Raw genomic sequence first — 23,614 nt, forward strand, 5'->3', positions numbered from 1 at the left:
GGAGGAGAGATGCCCATGCACAGCTTTCCATTTGTTCCTCCTTATTTTAATCCGGGCCCCCCTTTCTGCCCCTTCACTCATCTGTAATCAGTATGACATCCCACCCATCCCACCCTCCTCATTCCCACATGTCCTATTCTGCTCTTTCTCAGCTGTTCCCTGAATCTCCCTCTTTTCAACTCGCCCTAAGGATGGCTGGGGGAGAGCAGGGAAACAGCAGAAAGCGCAACTGCTTACCTTTTCTTTTCTCTCTAACATCACCCCTGCACCCTGCCACTCCCTCCCCTTGCATATCTCAATCCTCCACAAGCTCATACGCTTATGAGGATCTTCTCTCTTAGCAGCACAAATTAAAGAGGAACATTTTAATGGTTTTGTTATGATCTCAATTTCTACAAAACTCAAAACAGTGTTAGATTATTCAGCTCCAAATCAATTGAATGGCGTCCTGAAGAAATATCTTAACCCTCTCCAGGCAGATGTTGCAGATTTGCGACAGCTAAATGCTACTTAGCTAATTACGCCACAACTTAATTTGAGCCTGAGAGGGTTAATGACATTTAACCGTCTCAGTGTTGTTTAACTCATAGAATCATGACTTTCTTATGTCATCACTGTGGTGGTACATTTTAATACTGTTCTAATTTCCACACACAATTATAGAGACATAACATATGAATGACTATCAGCAATTTGTTTTCAACCTGATTTCTTAAAATGGAATAGAATATACCCTTAATTGTCCTACAATAGGGAAATAAAAATGTCATGATTACGCATATTACCGGTACCAAAACATTTTTTGTCATTGTTAATATGTGACAAAATGACATAAGTAGGTGTTACTGCAAATGACTTCAGCCCAGTGGTATGCTGGACATATCATCACAGCAGACATGTAATAGCAAATTTATGACTTTTTTAAATCACTACCACTAGAGTAGAAGCAGCTCAAGCACTGTGATACTTTTCACCAATTGAAATAATTGATAATTTTCTTCAATTGAAAGAATTTGGTGTTGATGGTGTATGTATCTGTGTGAGGAATGGGACTATTTACCTTTGTGCAGTTGGCTGCTTTAGGCTCCAGGTCATTGAGTGTGACAAGTTCCCGGAGCAAACTACTCTCCTGATAGCCTCCTTTTACACCACGAAGCTTAAAATATGCCTGCGGCTTGAAAAGGATGAGCCTTAGATTGATGGCGAAGCCAGCCATGTCAATCGCGAAGGGCCGATGAGGGTCAAAAACCGTCTTCCAGCCATAGACCTTTCCGGCAGCGTTGACCTTAGGGGACTCGTACCGCAAGCCGCCCACAAAAGCCACTGGCCAAACCGAAACTTTCCGTGTTGATCTCATCTAAGGAGAGCAGAGTAGGGAAGAGAAGTGGAGGAAAAATGAGGGAATGATCAGTCATCTGAAAAAACCTACATGACACCGAGCCAGAATATTTCAGCATCAGCTGCCACAGCAGAAATAGTGAGTGGATGTACTGTGGGGTTTTTAAGGTGGCTGGAATTATTCACTATGAAAGACACTGAATATTGACTGTTGTGAGAAGCACAGCTGATGCACTGCTGGATGGAGCCGGATTGCACACATTGTACAGTAGCTGCCCTACAAGGAGATAATTAGCCCTAGCCATCTTTAAAAGGAGTAAACATGAGCGACCGGGCACTCCGAAGGAGCCGAGTCATTAACGCGAGTGGTAAAAGCCGCCTGAAAAACACAGGCATCCATCTTTTTTTCTTTTTCTTTTAATCTGAAATCTGAAGGCATCAAATTGTCTGGCTGCCCTTTTCTTTGCCTTCCTCTCAAAGAGTCTTTGCTGCGCTGACGAGAACCGCTGCTGCAGTCATGAAGTGTATGTTCATATAACAAGGGGGGAGGGCAGTTCCAAAGAGCATCAGTAATCATTATGCGTGCACCTATTTAACCGAAAAGTCTTCGTAAATCTGGAGTAAATGTCGGAGTGTTTTGCGCAAACTTGAGAAAAGTTTTATGTCTTTTCGTTCATCTAAGTGATTATCTACAAAATGAATCTCCAGTGACAAACGGCACCGGGGTCACCTAAAGCAACCGCCAAGTAGCTGAGTTAAAACATGACAGAGATGTCTGGGGGTGTGTTGGAAATCTTTTGGGAAAAGACCGGATAAGATTTGTCAGGATACTCTGTCTTAATAAGATGTGGTTGATAATGGCTGAAAAGAGAATGCATCGCTCATAGGAGAATTTCCATACAACTGTCATGCTGTAAAATGGGTCACATGCACTAGCCTTCATCATCCCTCGCTGTGTTTTTTGTGTTTCATGTCGTTTTTCAGCAATGTCCTCCTTTACTCTCAGTTTTTTTTTTTCTATATTCAGATCTGGATGTACTTCACTAAACCACTGCTCGATACTCGGGAGCCCTACTAAGTACTTGGCTCAGAGGTTTGCCTCAAACCTTGCCAGTACAAATCTGATTCCACCCGCTAACCCATCCTGCTGGCTTCCCTTGCAGATATACGTATGCTTTAAATCAAAGAAGCACATAAATCTACCTTTCTGCAGGCAATGTCAAGAGGCTTGTTGACACTTTCCCATCTATAGTGAAAATTAGTGTTCTGCCTGCAGCCCCTGGTGGGGAAACCAGCAAGTAAAGCAGCACAAATCCCTCTTATACTGTCGACCAAGCAAATGAAAACACAAGTTCTCCTTGCCCTATTTTTTATGAATAGGATTTGGTTCAGTTTTCATGTTCACGACTGCCAGATACACGCGCATTCTGTCTCTTGCTCTGCATAGTGAAGACTACAGAGACAATGAACAAACACCCCGCATGGTGCAAACTAACTTTTTTTTTTTTTTTTTTTTTTTTTTTTTAAATGACATGCCTTTCTTGGTTCTTCCTTCCATAATGTCTCATGTTGTGAGTCCTTCCCCACATTTTTTCCCCAAAAAGGAGAACCAATGACTAAAAATCTTTAAAATAAGTTGCTTTGCCTGCCAAATTCCATCTTGTGCTGCAACCTAACAATAAAACCCTACTGTTTTAGGTGTGTACATTGTTTTTTTTTCTTTTCTTTTTTTAGATATACACATTTAATATGCATATTAGTAAAGAAAAAAACTCTCTTAAATTAATATTAAAAAGGGCTATTATAATCTTAATTTGATGAAGTAGAGCTTTTTTTTGATCTGGAAGCAGAATGTGATGTGAATGCAGTTTCAGTGGTTTAAGTCTCTGCAGGGTTTTGTTTTACATGACCTTAAGTCTGCAGTGTCGGGAATGTCAGTTGAGATGAGTCTCTGCTGCTTATTTTGTCAGTATCATGGGTTAGTGCAGCATTTGTGTACACGCAAAATGTATTCATTCATTTTCTATGCAATTAATTCATTTATGTATTGGTATGATGATGGTGATGATGACGGACCTTGACGGACGATGAATTTACAGTTTTCAAATTAGGCCTCATAAAATGACTTGAAAGTGAATCATTTTGTGCATATATTTTGATGATACATCCTCTCCTTCTTCTTTTGGCTTTTCCCTTCAGGGGTCGCCACAGTGAATCAACCTTTTCCATCTGACTCTCTGTATGCTCCTCTCTCACACCATCTACCTTCATATCCTCTTTCACTACGTCCATCAATTTTCTCTTCCTCTAGACCTCCTGCCTGGCAGCTTCAATTCTAGTATCCGTCTAAATATACATATGCATAAACATAGGTGGACAGAATTATGGAGTACAGTGGAATTTCTTGCAAGAACAACTTTCGGTAATAATGAGCTTTTAGTTCTGATCATAACTTATTTTTATTAGATAGTATCACATTTGTACCCTGCACACAGCACGTGTCACAATTATTACCATTTTAGTTTTTTGCCAATATATTCATACAGATGACATTCATAGAGCTAAAGCGCACCTTAGACAGGTCCTATTATGACCTATTTTTGTCTTCAGCAGTGCAGTGCTCTTTCAACTTTCCTAACGGGATATGTAAATCCACACCTACTACTTTTAAGATAGTAGATGTGTTGACACAATGTGGATATGGTGTTATTAAATCACGCTGCAGGTGCATTTGACTCAGCTTTTCGACCCACTGACTGTAACCTTGGCTTTTCTTCTAATTAATTTTGCGTCCTTACTGTCTCTTTGTCTCTCCTTCTCTTTCTCCCCCTCTGTTTTCAGTCTTTTTCTCTCTACTCAGTGACATTGCTCTGGCCCATAAATCGGCCTGTTTGAGGTGATTGAGGGCCTCTTAGGGATACAGACCACTTCAGCTGATTCCCAGAGAAAGGTAATGACAGACTCTGTCAATACCCAACGCTCCACTTACTACAGACCCTGTCTGTACCTCTAACAAGACTTCAGGCTAATGTTGGGAGCACTGCTCAACCGTATCTGCCCAGGTAATTCTACTGTTGTCGAGGTAGTTTGCCTGCATTGTTCTCATTACGTGCCCAAAGTTCTCTCCTCTGGGATCCCGACTGCCTCAAACATTTTTTACGTTTCTGGAGATTTATAGTCCCATTAAATATCATTGTGCTACATAGGGAATTACTTTGTGTTGCGCTATAATGTACTGCTCGTTTCAATTGTTATACTTAAAGCACAAGAAACTGTAAACTGTAATAACGGTGTGTTAATGTCTTAGTTACCATTTCTACCCAGATTCTTAATTAATTATAGACAAAATATGGAGTTAATTTTTTTTTTGTACTGTACCTTATCTTGAGCCAGGCTCATGATCAGATTTCCTTATCATTTTAACGATCAATCCTTCACTGGCTAAAGTGGTGCTTAGCTTTTAATATTTTGATGTGGGCCAAATCAGTCAGTCTTTGTGTTCCTACAGGGAGTAGTTCAGTCATCCAGACCCCTTGAATTAACCTGTGCACTATTTTCATTTATCCAAGCAGAAATGAGAGGAGTAACAGGGTGATGTTTGTTATTGGACCAGATTCTTTTTACTTGTAGTACTTTTTTACTTGTTATAATTGCAATTATAATAAAAGCAATAATGATATTAATAGCAGCAATAATGATGATAACATTATATTATTAGTAGTATTATTATTATGACTATTATTAGTATTATTAATTTTACATACGTAATTATAGTTATCGCAAATAGCAATCAGAGTCCATACAAAACTAAAGACCTGAGTGCATATGAAGAAGTTTATGAGCAAGGACAGTTGCAAAGGATGGACACAGAATAATTGACATATTGTAGATTAAATAACACAATGTTAATATGGACAAAGTTAAATAATGCATGATGGGATGTTGAGAATGAGTCAATTATATATTACACTTCTACAGGCATTTTTTTGCAAATCGGGAATTTGCAACCTGTTCCATTGTGTGAAACATAGGCCTAAATTTTAAGTAACCGCAAATTGGTACAAGCCTTTAGTTAAAAAATCAAGTTGAAAGATGGTGAGTCATGTGGCTACTGCCATCCATGTTTGTGACCATGAGTCACGTTTAAACCTTCCATTTCAGATGTTTTAGTTCATCACATCACGGCTAATTAAACAATAAACTAAATAACAGATCGCTTTATAGATTTTGAGTTTTTCCTCCCTGTGTATTATAAGGCAATTAATTGATCTCCCCTGAGTGTCCCAGCATCTATGGGAGATGCATCTGCGGTTCGGCTGTTTAGGCAGCAAATTCAATTTTGCAGCCCCTCAGTGCAGTGCCTGCATTACTAAGAGCTCCTGTGTGAGGACACATGATAAGGGTGTTTATATCGATTCGATCATTTAAGTGATTGCAAAAATGCACCAAATGAACATTTCCAAGGGGACGGTACAAATCAGAACTAACCTCCTCAAACAGCTCCAGGCTGTATGTGTTGTCATCATCAGCAAAGTATACTATTCCGCCTTGACTGGTGTTTGTGTTGAAGGTCTCCCTTAACCACCGCAGGGCGAGATTCCTCTGCATGGTCCCCCTTGGAATTCTGGGGTCCCGCGTGTCACCCCGCAGCTTATAGTTCCTGGGTGTTTCCACATTGAGGTGGGTGTAGTTGAGCCCCGTTTCTCGGAGTAGCCGTGTCACGAGAGGGGTTCGCCGTTGGGAGTCCTCCACTAGGATCCAGTGTAGGTTGGGAACATGGAGGAAGGTATTCGCCAGCCGTGTCAGCTCCGCCTTCTGCACTGGGCGGCTGTATGTCGGGGTGATGATGTGGATGGTGGGCAGCACATCGGACCAAGGTGGAGGTCGCGTGTAAACATATTCAGTCCTCACCACCTCCACAATGTCCTTATCTGATGTGCAGTATTCCTTGGAGTCCTGTGCCTGGCTGCCGGCCTCCCTCTTGCCCTCAACACCATCATCTGCAGATTAGGGATGAAGAAGACATGTAAGGCATTAGCGCCACCTTGGGCTGCCCTTTGTATACTTTCCTCAGGTGACTTAAACCCAGTAGGGGTGAAGTGTACCTGAGAGTCGGTGGTGGCGGACTGCAAGCCTCTCTGGAATGATAAAGATCTCTTTTACTAGGTGGTGACAGGCTGCAAAGAGTGAAAGCAGGGACTGTGAGAGGATAATAGAGCTGATGGGAAGAGAGACAGCACAGGAGAAGGAAAGGGGAAGAATGGCTGTCATGCTGCACCCAGAGCCTTGCTGTCGGGGCTTTTATTGTTAGCCAGTATGTGTGTCCCTGTTTCCTGCTTCCAACAAATATACCCCTGCGCCACTTACTTTCATAGTAAATCATCATACTTTGCAGCATTATATTGGCCTGAGGATATTAGTGCCCTCAGAAAAAGCCTCTTTCGTTTTTATGTCTATAAAATGATCATTTGCTGCCCTTGATAGAGGATTATTTTTCAAGTTTGATTCTCTAACTGAACTATGGTCATGGTGTAAAAAGATGTGACAGCCCTTTTGTCTGAAGTGCGCGGTTGTGTTGGGAAACTGAGGGTAATTGTTTCTTTAAACCTTTATACTCAATAGCATTAGAGTACATCTTTATTTAAAAAATAAATAAATAAAAAAAATTATCCCCCAATTTAAAAACAAACATAATGTACATCAGATTTTACTTGATTAAGAAGGAAAAACAAAACAAAAAAACTAAAACAAAAGAAGCATTGAAATCCCTATATTTATTTTCATGCCTTGAGAGTAAGCCTTTGTTATGGAGAAAAGTAGAATTAAAAAAAAAAAAGAATATATAGAGAGATATTTATGTATGCATACTATATGTATTTTTTTGTTTGGGGGTGGTAGGTTATTGTATGTTAGGATTCCATCTACATAATTTCTCTAAACAATCAATATAAAACACTATAAATAGTAATAAATGCTATGGTTGTTTTTTTTTTTTAAATTGCATCTGTACTCAACTTCCTACGGGATAAATAAAATATTTCTGATTCTGTTATTCTTCCAAAGTTTATCCATCACCATCTCAAGCCAATCAAATTAGGTCTACACATATCCTTGATGCAACCTATTAATGTTTTTAACTGGTTATTGGTTTCATTTTGAACTTCCTATAATCTTTCTTTAACATGTTAACTATTTTTGAATTGACCCCTCAAGAATGATTAAGGAACAGTTATGATAACCATCTTAGATACAGTGACAAAACATGATCATGAATATCACATGTAATGAGATAATCAGTTGTTTGGACAAAGACTTGAGGTCTGTATGTTTTAAATAACATTAAATTTATATTTTCATGGAATGCCATGCTAATAGAGTGAACAAAAGGTCCAATTTCTCAGTAAAAGAAGTAATAATTCAATCGTTTGGTTTTATATTATAGCAGCTGTCTTCAGCCTCATAAATGGTAAATCCAAGGCTCTCAAACAATATTAATTCTTAGATTCTATCAAGTAGGAATTGTGTTACTTTGTGCATAATACAGGACCATCAAAGAATATCACAAAGAGTGACATACAAACATTAATTTCATCCCTAGTTGTAAATAGTAGACAAGTACTGAGTCACCAGCCATTGGAAAGATTAGTTATTGTGGCCCTAATAGTTTAGACATGATGCAAGAGGATAAAAGAGTCATCAAGTTTGTTCATTTCTCTTCATTTTGTCGCAGGTAAAGGCAACTTTTGTCAATGTTCGGCATGATTGCCATTTGCACTTCGGACAAAAAAATGGCATTTCTGTGCCACATAGATTAACACAATCTGCTGATGGCCAGATGTTCATCAGAGGCTGCCAGCAATCATCAAGCCAAAACCTCCAGCCTCTATACAAGCACAAATAAAAAAACCAAGCTCATGAGCTGTCTAGGTCACAGGGATAATAATCCTTTCGTCATATTTTTTAAATTATTTGATAGTTTCTCTGTATTGAACTATTTACATGGCATACTCTATTATAAATCAAAGTGACTTAGTAGCATTGGACATGACTTTTTTTATTGACACATTAGTGGAAAAAATTGTGGAAATTGATGTGGTTTTAAAACCCATGGGAGTCCTTCTCTGACATTGTATGAAGAAAAAAAAGGCCTGTTGATTTGCTTTCTATCCATCTGTTTCACCGGGTGGCATATTTGACATTTAATACTGTTGGTTTGTCGCTGAGAAACTCACTGTTGTCTACTGAAGAGTTCGAACAAAGTCAAAATCCATGTGATTTATGATGAGGCTATTTGACAGATTGATTTTCTTATTTAAAAGAAAAAGCAGATTTAACTGGACATGACATGCATTGTTAGTGAATTCTTTCCAGTGATGCTGCATGTTTTGTGAAGAAAGTAGGAGTAATATTACGAGAAAAGAATATATGGGATGAGCCAAAGCATGGCGAATGGATCGTAGCTGTAAAAGGATTGGCCAGTGGGAGCATAAAGTCACCAGAAAGAAAACCATTCATATGAGGCAGCCAAACAATAGCGCGTGACAAATTGCACGGTGTGAAATCCTTTTCCGAGGTAACTGTACATGTGAAATGTGAGCTATCCCAAGTTTTCACTGTGACCACAAACAGTTCATACTGATGAGATCTACAATGGCTAGACAAGTGGTATTGAACGGTGATAGAGTTAATATCACAGTTTGCAAGTGTCTGTAAATGAATGGCTTGTTGTCTAAACTTGAAGTGCGGTGTGAGGATCGAGGACCTACTTCAGTGTGATATTGCCTGTGGAGTGCGGTGCAATGCATACCCTTGCGGATGGCGAGAAGTGGAGCTATAGCACTTTGATGCCAAACAGTGATGAGCAGAGTCCAGGGTAAAACGATCAACACAATGGCAAGAATATCTCTTCTCTTCGGCATCTCCAGGATTGGTTATTTGGCCCTGCATTACCTGAAGCAAGGAAAAAAAAAAGGTTCATTAGCATGTTTTTTTAGCAGAGAAATAAGCATATGTAGACCATTTTTCCCAATGCAAAATTAAAGAAATAAATGTAATGAAACATGGCGTAAAACAGCAGCAGGACAAAAAACGGGTCAAATCCATCACAGTGCAGTTGGTTATTAAAAGTACCTTAAACAAGGTTTTAGCATTGCTCCTTGAAATGTGTCTACTGCTATATATTTTTTTATAAAAATAAATTTAAAGTAAAACAAAAGTGAGAGAGGATGTAAATCGGTACTTGAAAATTAGCAAGAAATAACCCATAAATTTAAGATAGTCAAAAGAAAAGTTCCAGAAAATTGATAATGGGATCTACAAACTCAAATGAAGGTTTTCAGGTGAAGCTTTTAATTCTTAAATTCACTCCAAATAACATTGAAAAACTACTTTAGGCGACAAACTCCTCGATTGTTCCAGAGAGCTTATGAGTAGGTTCCTGGAATTAATCAAATCCACAACTGACAAAATGCTATTTACCGATCTGCTCAATTAAAAGCAGGCAGAAGGCAAGAGCAGATGTTTATTCGTATCCAATTTACACACACGGAAAAAATTCAGGTTTCCTGCATCAATCCCAACCCCACTGCTATTGAAGTGGCATATTGAGGCCTTACAGAACCTACAATTCAAGCGTGTTGGAGTACTTGAATGTGTTTACAATTAAGTTGCAGCCATCAGGCGGAAAAAAATATTAATAACTGTAAAGCACATGACACAATAGGTAAGACAATTGTTAACTTTATGATAAAGTGTACCGATTCTAACTTTTTGAAGCAAAGTTTTCCATGTATGTTGTATCTTGTATAAGTTTAAATAGAAATCCCATTAATGCAGCAATGCAGGGTTGTTGATGGTTTATTGTTTCCCAGGGTCACTTTTCCACTTATCAAACTCAGAGAAAATAAGTTGCAAATGCAGTGCTTAGCGCTTTGTCCTCGCAGCACAAAGGATCCCGGTTCGATTCCGACAAGTGGACCTTTCTATTTGGAGTTTGCATTCTCCCTGTGTCTGCGTGGTGTTTTTCAAGGTTCTCCGGAGGAGAAGCCGGTTAATTGGGAAAATACTGTATAGTGAGTGAATAAATGTCTCTCTGTATGTGACCCTGTGATTGGCTGCCCCGGTGTGAATGCAGATGGACCTTTTGGCGCATGTACTTATGTAGAACAAGAGATGGCAAGGAAGTCAATATCAGAACCACCTAGTACAAGAGCTTCAATGCTTTAAGATGATTAAGTGCCTTATTTACGAGATTTAAAGTAGGGCTCATCATCCAAGATAATCACGGAGGAAGAGTGAGTGACAGAGAGAGAGAGATAGTTTACAACATCTTTTGCAACTATGCAATAAATCTGAATCCTGGAATGTGGTGCTTTGCTGATGTACAGTTCACTCAATCAGACCAGCAGAAAACCACCACCTGTCAATGTATACATTTTGTATGATATCCATCCATCCATCCATCCATCCATCCATCCATCCATCCATCCATCCATCCATCCATCCATCCATCCATCCATCCATCCATCCATCCATCCATCCATTTTCTGTTCACTGCTGGCTTTATATTACATGTATTCTGACTGAGTGCTCAACATGCAGGAAGTCCAAGCATATGGTGGCTACAGGTTTTGGATGCTTACCCACGGTGATTACTGGATTATGGCACCACTTGTGATGCACAGCCTCGTGGGTCACACTGCATCATGGATGAGCTATGTAGCTGCTGGATGCTCTGTGAATTCATAGCTGACCATTTCCCTCTGCTCCTCTGCTCACTTGGATGGGAAACTCTTAGACCTGGAAGATAGGGACATTCATTGCATATAATTCAGTGATAAAAAGATTGCGAACACCTCTCCCTTTGTTTTTTCACAGCACGTATCACCTTCATCGCCTCTCTCGCTCAGATCAGCATCGGACATTCAAGGACAGTCAGATTCAAACATGCAAATATGGACATGGTCTAGGAGTCAAATGGCCCTCAGACATCCTTGATCATACAGTATATACCATCATGAGCAATGTGTCGGTGTGATATCTATATTTTATTAAAGTCAAAGAACTGAGGTTAACTATTCAGCAATAGAAAAGGTCACTGCAATGAACTGTAGTTTGTTTGCATCTGAGGAACCCAGAGCGTTTTCTGACTGCTGCTAATATGTAATAACTGTATTTATTGATGTTTCTGTATCTCTGGTCTGAGCTGCAGGGACACCAACTCTTCATTTCTTCATTTTATCTTTAGTTAAATGATGTATTTTTTCTTAGAGTAATGTGGAAGAAGTTTAGTCATAGCCCCAGGGTTTGCCAACAGTCTAGGGTGGAGGATGTTACAAAAATATCATGTTGTGTTGTTTCACCGATGAAATAATGGCGGAGGCGTAGATGAGTTCGGTCCTCTAATTTGAAACACCATCAAAATACAACTAGAACTTGAACATCCGGGATCATCTATATATACTCGGCTTAACCATGCCTCCCGACCTATAGTCCCGTGGGGTGAGAGACCACGCCCCTTCGTGTCGGCCACACAGCCCCCCCTCGAACACCCAGAAGGGACTCAAGAAACACAACTAGCCCCGCACAGGAGTCCTGATGAGTCTGCCGAAATGGCTCCGACGTCCCTCGTGCATGTCAACAGGAGGTGTCGGACGCTGGGTTTGCAGGAGCCTTGCCGCAGGCTTGGACGGGGGGCAGCCCCAGCGGGGTACCTGGAAAGGGGACACATCTTCACCTGCCACCCTGTGTGCCGGTTTCCACCGATCTAGCGTGACGCGCTCCCTACACCCGCCCATGTCTAAAACAAAACTCTTGGTGCCTGCCTCAAGCACCTGGAATGGCCCATCATATGGGGGTTGCAGTGGCAAGCGGTGAGCATCATGCCCAACGAACATGAAACAAGCCAACATGAGTTCCGCTGTCACAAAAGACCGTGGAAAACAGTGGTGGGCCGGGCCCAGAAAACGCACACCTAGGGGTGCAAACGGCCGGGAAAGTGGAGCAGACCTCTCGGAGCGTAACCCTAGCAAGACCCACGGCAAACGGTCCACCCAATTGTCACCTGAGAGCGCAGCCCACAACGCCGCCTTCAGGGAGCGGTGAAATCACTCGCACAGGCCTTTAACCTTAGGGTGGTATGCCGTCGTACGGTGCACTGTCGTCCCCAAAGACCCAGCCAACGCCGACCAGAGCAACGACACGAACTGCAGACCCCAAGTTTCACTGACGCACGGACTCCCGGTCAAATGGCCGGGAGTCCATGCGTCTTCGTGCGACTCCGTGCGCCGGGAGACACACGGACTCCCGGGTTTGAGAGCGAGTCGAATGCCCGACGCCGCCAAACCTCCGGGACAAGCAGTTGGGGCCGGCCAGTAGAGACGTCGCAGAGAAGGGCAGGGCTAACTTCCCGAACAGCCACATCATCCAGCACGAGACCTGTACTTGACGACCGCAGGGCGGGGACATCCGTGTCACTGGGCTGGTCGGCGGCCGTAGCAGTAAAATCGATCCCAACATGCACAGGACAGATGAGAAACTGCGACAAGCAATCTGATACAGGTTTGAACTTCCCAGCCACATGGCTAATGTCCGTAGTGAACTTGGAAACAGCTGCAAGATGTCGCTGCTGGCGGGCAGACCACGGCTCGGCAACTCTCGACATGGCGAAAGTCAATGGCTTGTGATCCACATACGCCGTAAAGGAGCGACCCTTCAGAAGAAAACGTAAATGCCGCGTAGCCAGATGCAGGGCCAACAACTCCCTGTCGAAAACACTGTATTTGCGTTTGCTGTCCCTCAGTTTGCGGCTAAAGAAGGTGAGCAGCTGCCAGGTATCTGCAACCCACTGTTCAACCACAGCCCCCACTGCCACATCAGACGCATCAGTCGTCAATGCTATCGGCGCCATGGCCGCAGGATGGGCAAGGAGGGCCGCATTCGTCAGGGCACGCTTTGCCCCGTCAAAAGCCTGAACCCGTTCCGGAGTCCAGTCAACCCCATGTTTTGCATATCAGGAACGCAAAGCTTCATACGGCAGCTGAAGGAGGTGAGCAGCATGAGGGCAGAAACGGTTGTAAAAATTGACCATGCCTAAGAACTCCTGCAGCGCTTTGACTGACGCTGAACGCGGGAAATCAGTCACCGCCTGCACATTCGATGGCAACAGAACTTCATCCTGCTGTGAAATGCGGTGCCCTAAGAAATCGATTGCCGAAAGACCAAACTGACACTTAGCCGGGTTGAGCCGGGTTGATAATGAGGCCATGCTCAGCTTGGTGGCGGAAACCCTGAGTTAGGTGCTTCAGGTGCACATTGGCTGACAGGCTGGCCACCAGAATGTCGACCAAAAAATACCTGCCATCCTATGACAACATTTGAAAAATCGCCTCCGCGTGTTGGGACCAAACAGCCGGGGCGTCCTGCCAAAACTCCGGCAGCTGGACGGCGTTGTCGGTCGGGTCCGGCTGAGCAGGGTGGGGCGCCGTAGATGAGGTATCATCGCAAGCTTCATCTGAGTCAGACATGCCCAGTTCGGGGTGACCAATGTAGTGTCTCACCGATGAAACAATGGCGGAGGCGTAGAGGAGTTCGGAAACACCAACAAAATACAACTATAACTTGAACATCCAGGATCATCTATATATACCCGGCTTAACCACACCCCCTGACTGTTAGTCCCGTGGGGTGAGGGACCATGGCCCTTTGTGTCCGCCACAATGTCATATTTAAGAACATTTGGGGAAATGTTGCCTCAGTGGGGGCCGATTCTTCCGTCAGCCTATGATTTCTGTAGTTGGTATCAGCTGCAGACTTGATGGCTGAAAACTAGATCTCTGCGGCTTTGCAACAGACAAAAAATATAACTTCGTGGTTGTTTAGGTCTGGAGGAAAGAACCCCAGCAATACAACAATCAGTTCACAGAGACGATCTGGTAACCATGGGAAAATATCAACAAGCCACTGCTGTAGTGCAGCCTATTTGCTTAATATGTGCAAATAAAACCAATTTTTAGATGTTGAGTATCTCAAAATACAATTCTGGCTGGTGGGAAAAAAGGAATAAAATGTGCTTAAAGGTTGAGACAAACCTCTGCAGGGTTTTGCTGTCAAAGCAGCAAAAGAACAATGTAGTCCCCAAAAATAAAATAAGAAAGAATTCAACTCAATAGATACAACTGATTCTGCATACTATTATCCTCACAACCTCATAATTAAAAACCGTTGCTGTGTTCTTTTTTCTTCCTCTTTCCCTGCATACAATCTAGCTCCTTCTTTGTATGATGACAGGATGAAACACAAGGAAATCCAACACCTTGCCAACATGTCAGACCCGATGACAAGCAGTTGCAGTTTCTAGATGTGGTAACAGAGAGGAAAGTAAAAATGTAGGGAAAAAAAACAATGTATAGAGGAAGGATAGTCTTTATACAATTTATAGAGAAATAAGATTGAAGAGCATAAATCCAGAGAACACACATTTATATTTATAACTGCTAAATCTTATATCAATGCATGCTAAGTAAACATATGATTCCACACCCGCACATTTATTTATGATAAATCAAATACTCATATTACTCTCTGGTCCCCGATTCTTCACCTCTCTCTCTCTCTCACTCTCTCTCTTTCTTCATATCTGTGACTTCTAGCTCTTCCTCATACCTTTTCGTCATTGTAACTGCTTCTAGGCCATATAGCATTGTGGCTCATAGTCTTCAATCGCATGGTGCCCTGACACTTTTCGCCAACCCATTCCAACCTGCTTGAACCCGTCTCTTCACCTCATTTCCACACTCTCCGTTCCTCAGGACTGTTGACCCCAGGTACCTTCAAAATTCTTGATCTCCATCTCATACCTCCATCTCTCTAGATTTTTCTCAACCTGGTCTCTGCTCTCACTACTGGTCACAATGTCATCTGCAAAGATTATAGTCCATGGAGATTCCTGTCTAACCTCATCCGTCAGCCTGTCCATCACCACCGCAAACAAGAAGGGACTCAGAGCAGATCCCTGATGGAGGAGTCTCATCTCCACCTTGAACTTCTCTGTTACCCCTACAGCCCAGTGCACCACTGTCTCACAGCTAGCATACATGTCCTGCACCTGTCTAACATACTTCTCTGTCACTCAAGACTTCCTCATACAATTCCAGAGTTCCTCTCCTGGCACCCTGTCATAAATTTTTTCTAGGTCAACAAAAAAGCAATGCAGCTCCCTCTGGCCTTCTCTGTACTTCTCTAATGCATTCTCAAAACAAGAAGTGCATCTGTGGTACTTTAACTAGGCATGAAGCAACACTGCTTCCCGCAAATGCTGACTTCTGCTCTCAGTCTAGTTTCCACTATTCATCCCCATAACTTCATTGTATGGCTCATCAACTTTTTACCTCTATAGTTCCCCCAATTCCACACGTCCCCCTTATTCTTAAAAATGGGCACCATCACACATTTTGTCTCCAATCCTCAGGCATCTTCTCACTCTTTAAGATCCTGTTGAATAATCTAGTCAGAAACTCTACCGCTGCCTCTCCTAGACACTTCCACACCTCCACAGGTTTATCATTAGGATCAACTGCCTTTCTTCTCTTCATCCTTTTCAGTGCTTCCTCACTTCACTTTTATTAATATCTGCTACTTTGTGGTCTACAATAGTCACCTCTTTTACCCTTACTTCTCTTCCATTTTCCTTATTCATAAGCTCTTCAAAGCACTCTCTCCATCTTCCCATCACTCTTCAAGCATCTGTCAATACATTTCCCTCTCTATCCTTAATCACCCGGACCTGCTGTACAACCTTTCCAATCCTTTATCTCTCTGTTTTGCCAACATGTATAGATCATTCTCTCCCTCCTTAGTCATCGTACAAACTTTGTTTTGCCTTTGCTTCCTCTATCTTTACCTTAATCTGTGTCTCCCTGTGCTCCTGTCTGCTCTTTTCAGTCCCCTCAGTGTCCCACTTTATCGTTGCAAACCGCTTTCTCTGTATAAACTCCTGCACTTCTCCATTCCACAACCAAGTCTCCTTATTTACTTTCCTTCCAGATGATACACCAAGAACTCTCCTACCTGTCTTCCTGATAACATTAGCTGTAGTTGTTCAACCATCTGGAAGCTCTCCCTGACCACCCAGGGCCTCACTCAACTCCTCCCCGAAAACCATTCAACACTCCTCCCCTTGTAGCTTCCACCACTTTGTCCTCTGCTCTGCCTTTGTCCTCTTGATCTTCCTTGTCACAGCAGTAATCCTACAAACCACCATCCTATGCTCACCTACAACTACTCTGCAGTCACTGATGTCTTTGAGGTTACCTTGTCTATACAAGATGTAGTCTACCTGCGTGCTTTTACCTCCGTGCTTATAAGTTATCCTATGTTCCTGTCTTTTCTGGAAAAAAGTGTTCACTACAGCCATTTCCATCCTTTGCAAAATCTACCACTATCTGTCCCTTTGCCTTCCTATCCTGTATACCAAATCTGCCCATCACTTTTTCATCCCCTCTATTGCATTCACCAACATTCTCACTGAAGTCTGTACCAATTAGCACTCTATTATCTCTGGGTATCTTCTGCATCACTTCATCTCACGAATTCCAAACTTCTCCTTCTTCTTAAACTCACATCCCACCTGCGGGGCATAACCACTTACAACATTGTGCATCACACCTTCAATTTCCAGTTTCAGACTCATAAGTCTATCTGACATTCTTTTCACCTCCAGAACATTCCTAGAAAACTCCTTCAAGATAATTCCTACTCCATTTTTCTTCCTGTCAGTACCATGATAGTACAACTCAAAGCCTCCTCCTAATCTTCTAGCCTTATTAACCTTTCCACCTGGTCTCCTGGACACGCAGTATATCCACTTTCCTTCTCTGCATCATGTCAACCAACTCTCTACCTTTTCCCATCATAGTCCCGATATTTAAAGTCCCTACTCTCAGTCCGAGTCTCATGCCTATCCTCATCTCTCTCTGCTTCAGAATACACCTTCCTCCTCTCCTTCTTTGACCCACACTAGCCCAATATCTATTGGTTTCCTGTAGGTCATTGGTACATATGGCGGTCGTTGTTAACCCAGGCCTGGACCGATCCAATGAGGCTGCATTGATGTTTGTCTCTAAGTCATGTTTATCAATTGTTGCTGAGAGATACTTCTTATGGTACTGTCACCTTCTAGGGCCCTTTAAAAAGAAAAACAAATTACATCTTAAACAATTTTATTTTGTTCTCATTACTCATTTATTATCAGTACTTACTCATTATTAATATTTGTTGCATAAATAAATGCTTTGGATGAATGAGATATAAATAATTGCTCAATTGCAACTTAAAGAACTCCTTGACTTTGAATGTGTATAATATTTATTATTACCACATAAACACACACACACACACACACACACACACACACACACACCGTTTATCGCTGTATCTTGCCATAATCAGTCAGCTGTTATGTCATTTCTAAATAGGTTAAGAGGCACCTGCCCCAACAGACCCCTGGGTGGCCTGTATGTATCTGCAGCACCTGAACTATGTGATGTGGCAAGAGAATACAGCTCAAACCCCACGGCTTACACGGCAGCAGCCAGTGGCAGACAACGAAGCCTGACAGCCTTTCACATCAGCACAGGTTAACCAGCTGTGAAGAGAACACCTGCTGCTGATTAATAAAGAATCACAGCAACAATGCCACATGCAAAAATGATTGTACTGATTGTTGAACTAACAGTGTTACACTCAAAAGGTGAGGCGCGGGGGTAAGAAAACATCTCAGCGAGGCAGCAACAGAGAAAAAGACTATGCAAGATTAAAATCAAGGGAGATATGAGCAGTGATGTGCAATGTTCACATTTGATATTGAGCGGGGCAAAACGTATGGGGCGCGCCTTTTATCATCAACAAAGCACTGGTTGGAGGCATTTTATTGTACCAGAGTACAAGTATTACAAGTGATTAAATATATAAAGGATAAGACTGACTTGAGCACTACTTTGATCGGGTCTTTTATTTCATACTACTCTATTTGCAAGAAATGTATCATTTCTAAGCATCACTCTTTGACAAGACGCATGTAATTGTGATACATTACAAGGAATTGTAATGTTTCTCGGATTGAAATGATTATCTGTTTTGACCGATTATCAAAAAATAAATTTGCCTTGGGCATTTGTCCAAATGATGATGCTGAACCGATGTTGAAAATTCATAGTTCTATATTTCATTAGAAGCATATATTCTCTTTGAAATGGCAGTATTAATTCATTATTTCTTTTCATAATTTTATTCCACTCCTCTGTGAGCTGCCACCTTACCATGGTGGAGGGGTTTGTGCATCCCAGTAAACCCTGGGATCTATGTTGTCGGAGGGTTTATGCCCCTGGAAGGGTCACCCAAGGCAAACAGCACTGGATTCAGTTTTCCTATCCCCATACCATTGGTGGTCCGATTTTCGGCGACAGAAGCTGGCTCTTGGAACATGGAATGTCACCTCTCTGGCAGTTGAAGGAGCCTGAGCTGGTATGTGAGGCTGAGAGATTCCGACTAGACATAGTCTGACTCCTCTTGATGTACAGCATTCAGTCTGGAACCAGGGCTCTCGAGAGGGGATGTACTCTTTTTTTATTCTGGAGTTGCCCCTGGTGAGAGGCGCCGGGCAGGTGTGGGCTTATTGATTACCCCCCATCTCAGTGCCTGCACATTGGGGTTCAACCCGGTAGCCTTCAACACAAGAGGGTAGCCTCCCTCCACCTTCAGGTGGGGGGATGGGTTCTGACTGTGTTTTGTGGCTATACATCCAACAACAGTTTAGTTTACCCACCCCTCTTGGGGTCCCTAGAGGGGCTGCTAGAGAGCACTCCTACCGGGGACTCCCTCATTATGCTGGGAGACTTCAACACTCGCGTAAACAACGACAGTGCCCACAAACACTGGATACACACATAATATCCCTCCACACACACTGGATACCAGCATGCAAATACATGGCTAAAATGGGGTACAGTGTGGCGCAGGAGGTAGAGCAATTGTCTTTGGCCCTGTATTTGGAGACTTAGAAGGGCGTGATTGGGGGGAAACCCCCCCTGATCTGAACCCGGGCAGTGTTTGGTTATTGGATTTCCGTGCTTGTCAAGGATTGTCCATAACAAACTCCATGTTCAAGCATAAAGGTGTCCATATGTGTCCACGTATCATCAAGACACCTTAGGCCACAGTTCTTTGATCGACTGGGAACGTTTAGCAGAGTCCCCTGTCAGAAGGGGAACATTGAGTCCAAATAGGCCATGTTCCGTGCTTCCATTGTCAAGGCGGCAGACTCGAGCTCCGGCCATAAAGCGGTCGGCGCTTGTCGGGGCAGCAACCCTTGAACCCGCTGGTGGACTCCAGCTGTGACAGAGGCTATCAAACTGAAGGAGTCCGATTGGATATTTCTAGCCTTTGGGGATCTGGAGGCAGCTGACAGGAACTCGCAGGCCAAGCAGCATGCAGTCTCGGTGGTTGCTGAGGCAAAACCTCAGGCTTTGGAGGAGTTCGAGGAGGCCATGGAGAGCAACCTCCAGTGGGCGTTGAGGAGATTCTGGTCCACCATCCGGTGGCTCGGGAGGGGGAAGCAGTGCTCCGTCAACACTGTGTACAGTGAGAGTGGAGCCCTGCTGACCTCAATTCAAGACGTTGTAGATTGGTGGCAGGAATACTTCAGAGACCTCCTCAACCCCATTGAAACGCCTTCCAACAAGCAAGCAGTGCCTGGGGACTCTGGAGCAGCCACATCTATTTCAGTAGCCAGGCTCCGAGGGTGGATGTGGTCCACCCTGGGTTCCTCAAGGCTCTGGATGCAAACCCTGTTATCCAAGCTGTTTGGCCTCTGTATGATCGGTTTCGGAGCTTGGTCCACATTACTGGTTGTAAGTCGGATCAAGTTCTGGTGAGAGTTGGACTCTGCCTTTATCACAAATTCTGTTCATAACTTTTATGGACAGAATTTCTAGGTCCAGCCAGGGCGTTGAGGGGATGCGGTTCAGCGGCTGCAGGATAGTCTCTGCTTTTGCAGATGATGTGGTTCTATTGGCTTCATCAGGCCATGATCTCTAGCTCTCTCTGGGACGGTTCACAGCTGAGTGTGAAGTGGCAGGGATGGGGATCAGCACCTCCAAATCTGAGACCATGGGGCTCAACTAGAAATGGGTGGAATGCCCATTCCGGGTCGGAGGAGAGTTCCTGCCCCAAGTGGAGGACATCAAGTATCTTGGGGTATTGTTCATGAGTGAGGGAAGAATGGAAAGGGAGATAGACCGGCAGATCGGTGCGGCATCTCCAATGATGCGGACTCTGGACCGGTCTATTGTGGTCTGTTGAGGTTCAGTGTCTTACTCATCTATGGTCACCAGCTGTGGGTAGTAGCCAAAAGAATGAGATCACGGATACAAACGACCAAAATGAGGCTGACTCTCCCTTAGAGATGGGTTGAGAAGCTCAGTCATGCGAGAGGAGCTCAGGGTGGAGTCGCTGCTCCTCCACATAGAGAGGAGTCAGATGAGGTTGCCCCGACCTCCCCCGGGAGGCATCCAGGGGAGGTAGTCCGGTCATGTCCATTTCTGGTCATGTCCATTTGAGACAAATAAATACCTTGTCACATTCAGTTATACAAAGAGCACAACGTCAGCGAATTTTGATCACTGCATAACCCATCATGGATGAACCATGAGCAGAAAGGCAGCTAAAGAGCTGTGCCAGGGGAGTAGTTAGAGGTTCAGTGTCTTACTCAACAACACTTCAACTGGCTAGGAGAAGCGCAGGAATCAAACTAGGAATGTTCTGTTCCAAGGATAACCGCTATAAACCCCTGAACCCCCAGTGTAAAAACTCAGTAAATCCAGTAGAAAACACCTTTTATTTGTAAAAAAAAAAAAAAAGAATGCGACAACTATTAATACTGTATGAAAGAATAATTCAGAAGGTGAGAGATCAATCAAATGAGACTTTGTTTAACAAGTTCTTCTAATTGGAAAATATCAAATTCATTATTTCAACAACACAACAATTAAACTGGCAGTGGTAATGTAATTTGTTACTCCAGGGAGAGCTGTATCACAGCTGGGTTATGCATCCTTCATTTTCCTGTCCTGCTTCTTCAAGGGTTTTTGTTCATTAGCGCGGGCAGAAATAGGTGCCAATTTATTGCTACATCCAAGTATCGATTCTCTCTTTCTCACAGATAGAAAGTCCTCAAAGACAAAGCAGGGGCAACCGTTCAAATTTGCAGTCAAGTCTGCCTCTGACTTTTGAACCACCTTGGCCCCGGTTTCCTCCAAATTCCCAAGGACCAATAACACCATTATTTTCTTGCTTTTTCATAATTTTGATTCCCCTTGCAGTTTGGTACAAAAAGCTCTAGAGATATTTCCTTTCCATTCCATTTAACAAACATGAACCACTAACAAAATAAGAAGGACTAGACCTTTAGGATATTTGGAGCGCTGTAAAGATAGTAAAAGTCATTGCCATGCATCATTTTCAATACAACTGTGAAAACAACAAGTACTGCTTTGGCTTGAGGTGTTATTAACCGTGAATTGACAGAAAACATGCACACAGGCGGAAATGCTAACCTACTGCACATCCATATTGACGACTGGTCAGGTTTCATATCTGATCAGCGTCCCTCTATCTCACTCCCACACACACACACAAACACATCAGCGACAATAAAGGAAATATTTTGGTCAGAGAGAACACTTCTTTAATTGTTGCAAGAGACAACGTAGATGTGCAGTGCACCCTCTAAACAATGCTCTAAACAATTCATACTCATCCATTCATTATCTACTGCTAATACTACATTTAGGTTTGTGGAGGAGCCTATCTCACTCTATCCATCTCATTAAGTGAGAGGCGAGGTACACCCTGGAATGGTTGACAGTCAATTGCAGAGCCACAAATAGCGACAAACAACCATTCACTCTCTCAATCACACAGTAGGGCAATTATTTTTTACAATTTTCACAATTCATACTCATTCTAAACAAATAAAAGTAAGTGGTGCACAACGCAATTTCAATGTTGGCCCTCAGTTAAAGTTGTGCTTTTTTTAAATTCTAATTAAATTTTACTTTTTATTTAATTTTAACTTTAATTTAATTTTTAGATTCAGAATTAATAATTTTCTGTAAACAATCAATTATTTGTAAACATCGTTCACTCTTCTCCTTGAAAAGCTCTGTTTCTCTGTTGGGAAAGTCCTCCTTATTTTGTTTTATTTATCTTTTTTTTTAAATTCTATATTGCCTAAAGAAAGAGAACGGCAGGAAGCACCTGTTAGCTCATGTGTCTTCCTTACCATGTGATATTTATTATCCAATCAGCAAGAATAATGCTTTCACACGCTTACAATCACAATATTACACAAACTGTAAAAAGTCATGACATATGTAGTGTTGACTTCTTCAACAATGACAAAATGATTTTGTTGATGCCATTTTTTTTCATGACAAAAACAAGATTCTGACAAGATAACCATGGCTCTTTGATGACTAAAAAACATGATCAGATGTGTGTGTGTTTTAATTGACGAGACGAGACTGGTCGTAAATTTTCACATGTAATCTTTCAATTAAATCCTAAAATTTTATGCGATGCTGCTGCACCCTTTCCTCGCTCGGTCACATCCACCACGTGGCATGCAGCGCGCATTCTTCTCAGCACACCTGTGCATTGGACTAGGGCGGCTGTCGGAAACGACGAGAGGATACATAGGATACATTTTAAATATAATCCAGCGGAAATAAGCCCTGAATGCACTGTAAAGGGAGATGTTGGCCACAGAGTAAGTGGAAAGAATTCCTGCACCCTCAAGCAGCACCTTAACAGTCATCACGAAGATAGTTTGTCGAAGGTTAAGTTACATATCCTCTTATCATTTCATATGCATACAATGCTACTGACAATCGGCTTGTGATAAATGTCATAGTAAGCTTATAGTCAGTTGTCTTCATACTTTTGGTGAAAATTGGCTGCTAACTTCAGGCCAGAGTTAGCTTCGTTCCACTAATGCCAATTCATTAGGGCAGAACATGCGGGGATTTTTGGAAAGTGCTGTCATATTGACCCATGTCTGAGTGAGGGACTGAAACATGCAGGAAAATATAGAATTTCAGACCGGTTGATGTTCCCCATGCATCTAGATGAAGAGTGCACACACACTTTTTGGCTGCTGCTCAGAAAGAAAGATCAGAAGGCTTAAGTATAGGGTAGGATAATAAGCCATGTATTTTTCTTT

At 42.6% G+C, this 23,614-nt stretch overlaps 2 protein-coding genes across 5 annotated transcripts in view; one reads left to right on the forward strand and one right to left on the reverse strand.

Moving 5' to 3' along the window:
* Positions 1–4,581, forward strand: part of LOC147224358 (beta-galactosidase-1-like protein 2) — a 41,544-nt gene extending 36,963 nt beyond the window's left edge. The window contains exon 20 of the mRNA XM_086164965.1: positions 4,180–4,581. Coding sequence (XP_086021091.1) covers positions 4,180–4,201 — 22 coding nt within the window. The 3' untranslated portion in view covers positions 4,202–4,581. The remainder of the gene's footprint in view (positions 1–4,179) is intronic.
* Positions 1–23,614, reverse strand: part of LOC147224359 (galactosylgalactosylxylosylprotein 3-beta-glucuronosyltransferase 1) — a 74,982-nt gene that overhangs the window by 1,537 nt on the left and 49,831 nt on the right. For 2 of the 4 annotated variants that reach the window (XM_086164967.1, XM_086164968.1), the window contains 5 exons: positions 10,980–11,136; positions 9,146–9,288; positions 6,444–6,515; positions 5,827–6,338; positions 1,061–1,357 (listed from right to left, as the gene is read on the reverse strand). In XM_086164967.1, the coding sequence (XP_086021093.1) occupies positions 1,061–1,357; positions 5,827–6,338; positions 6,444–6,515; positions 9,146–9,257 (993 nt within the window). In that variant the 5' untranslated portion in view covers positions 9,258–9,288; positions 10,980–11,136. The remainder of the gene's footprint in view (positions 1–1,060; positions 1,358–5,826; positions 6,339–6,443; positions 6,516–9,145; positions 9,289–10,979; positions 11,137–23,614) is intronic. The other 2 variants (XM_086164969.1, XM_086164970.1) reach the window with 1 other exon arrangement.

The sequence above is a fragment of the Fistularia commersonii genome, chromosome 18, assembly GCF_037954325.1.
Source record: "Fistularia commersonii isolate RoL2024-O1a breed Wild chromosome 18, RoL_Fcom_v1.0, whole genome shotgun sequence".
In the NCBI taxonomy this organism is placed as follows: Eukaryota; Metazoa; Chordata; class Actinopteri; order Syngnathiformes; family Fistulariidae; genus Fistularia; species Fistularia commersonii.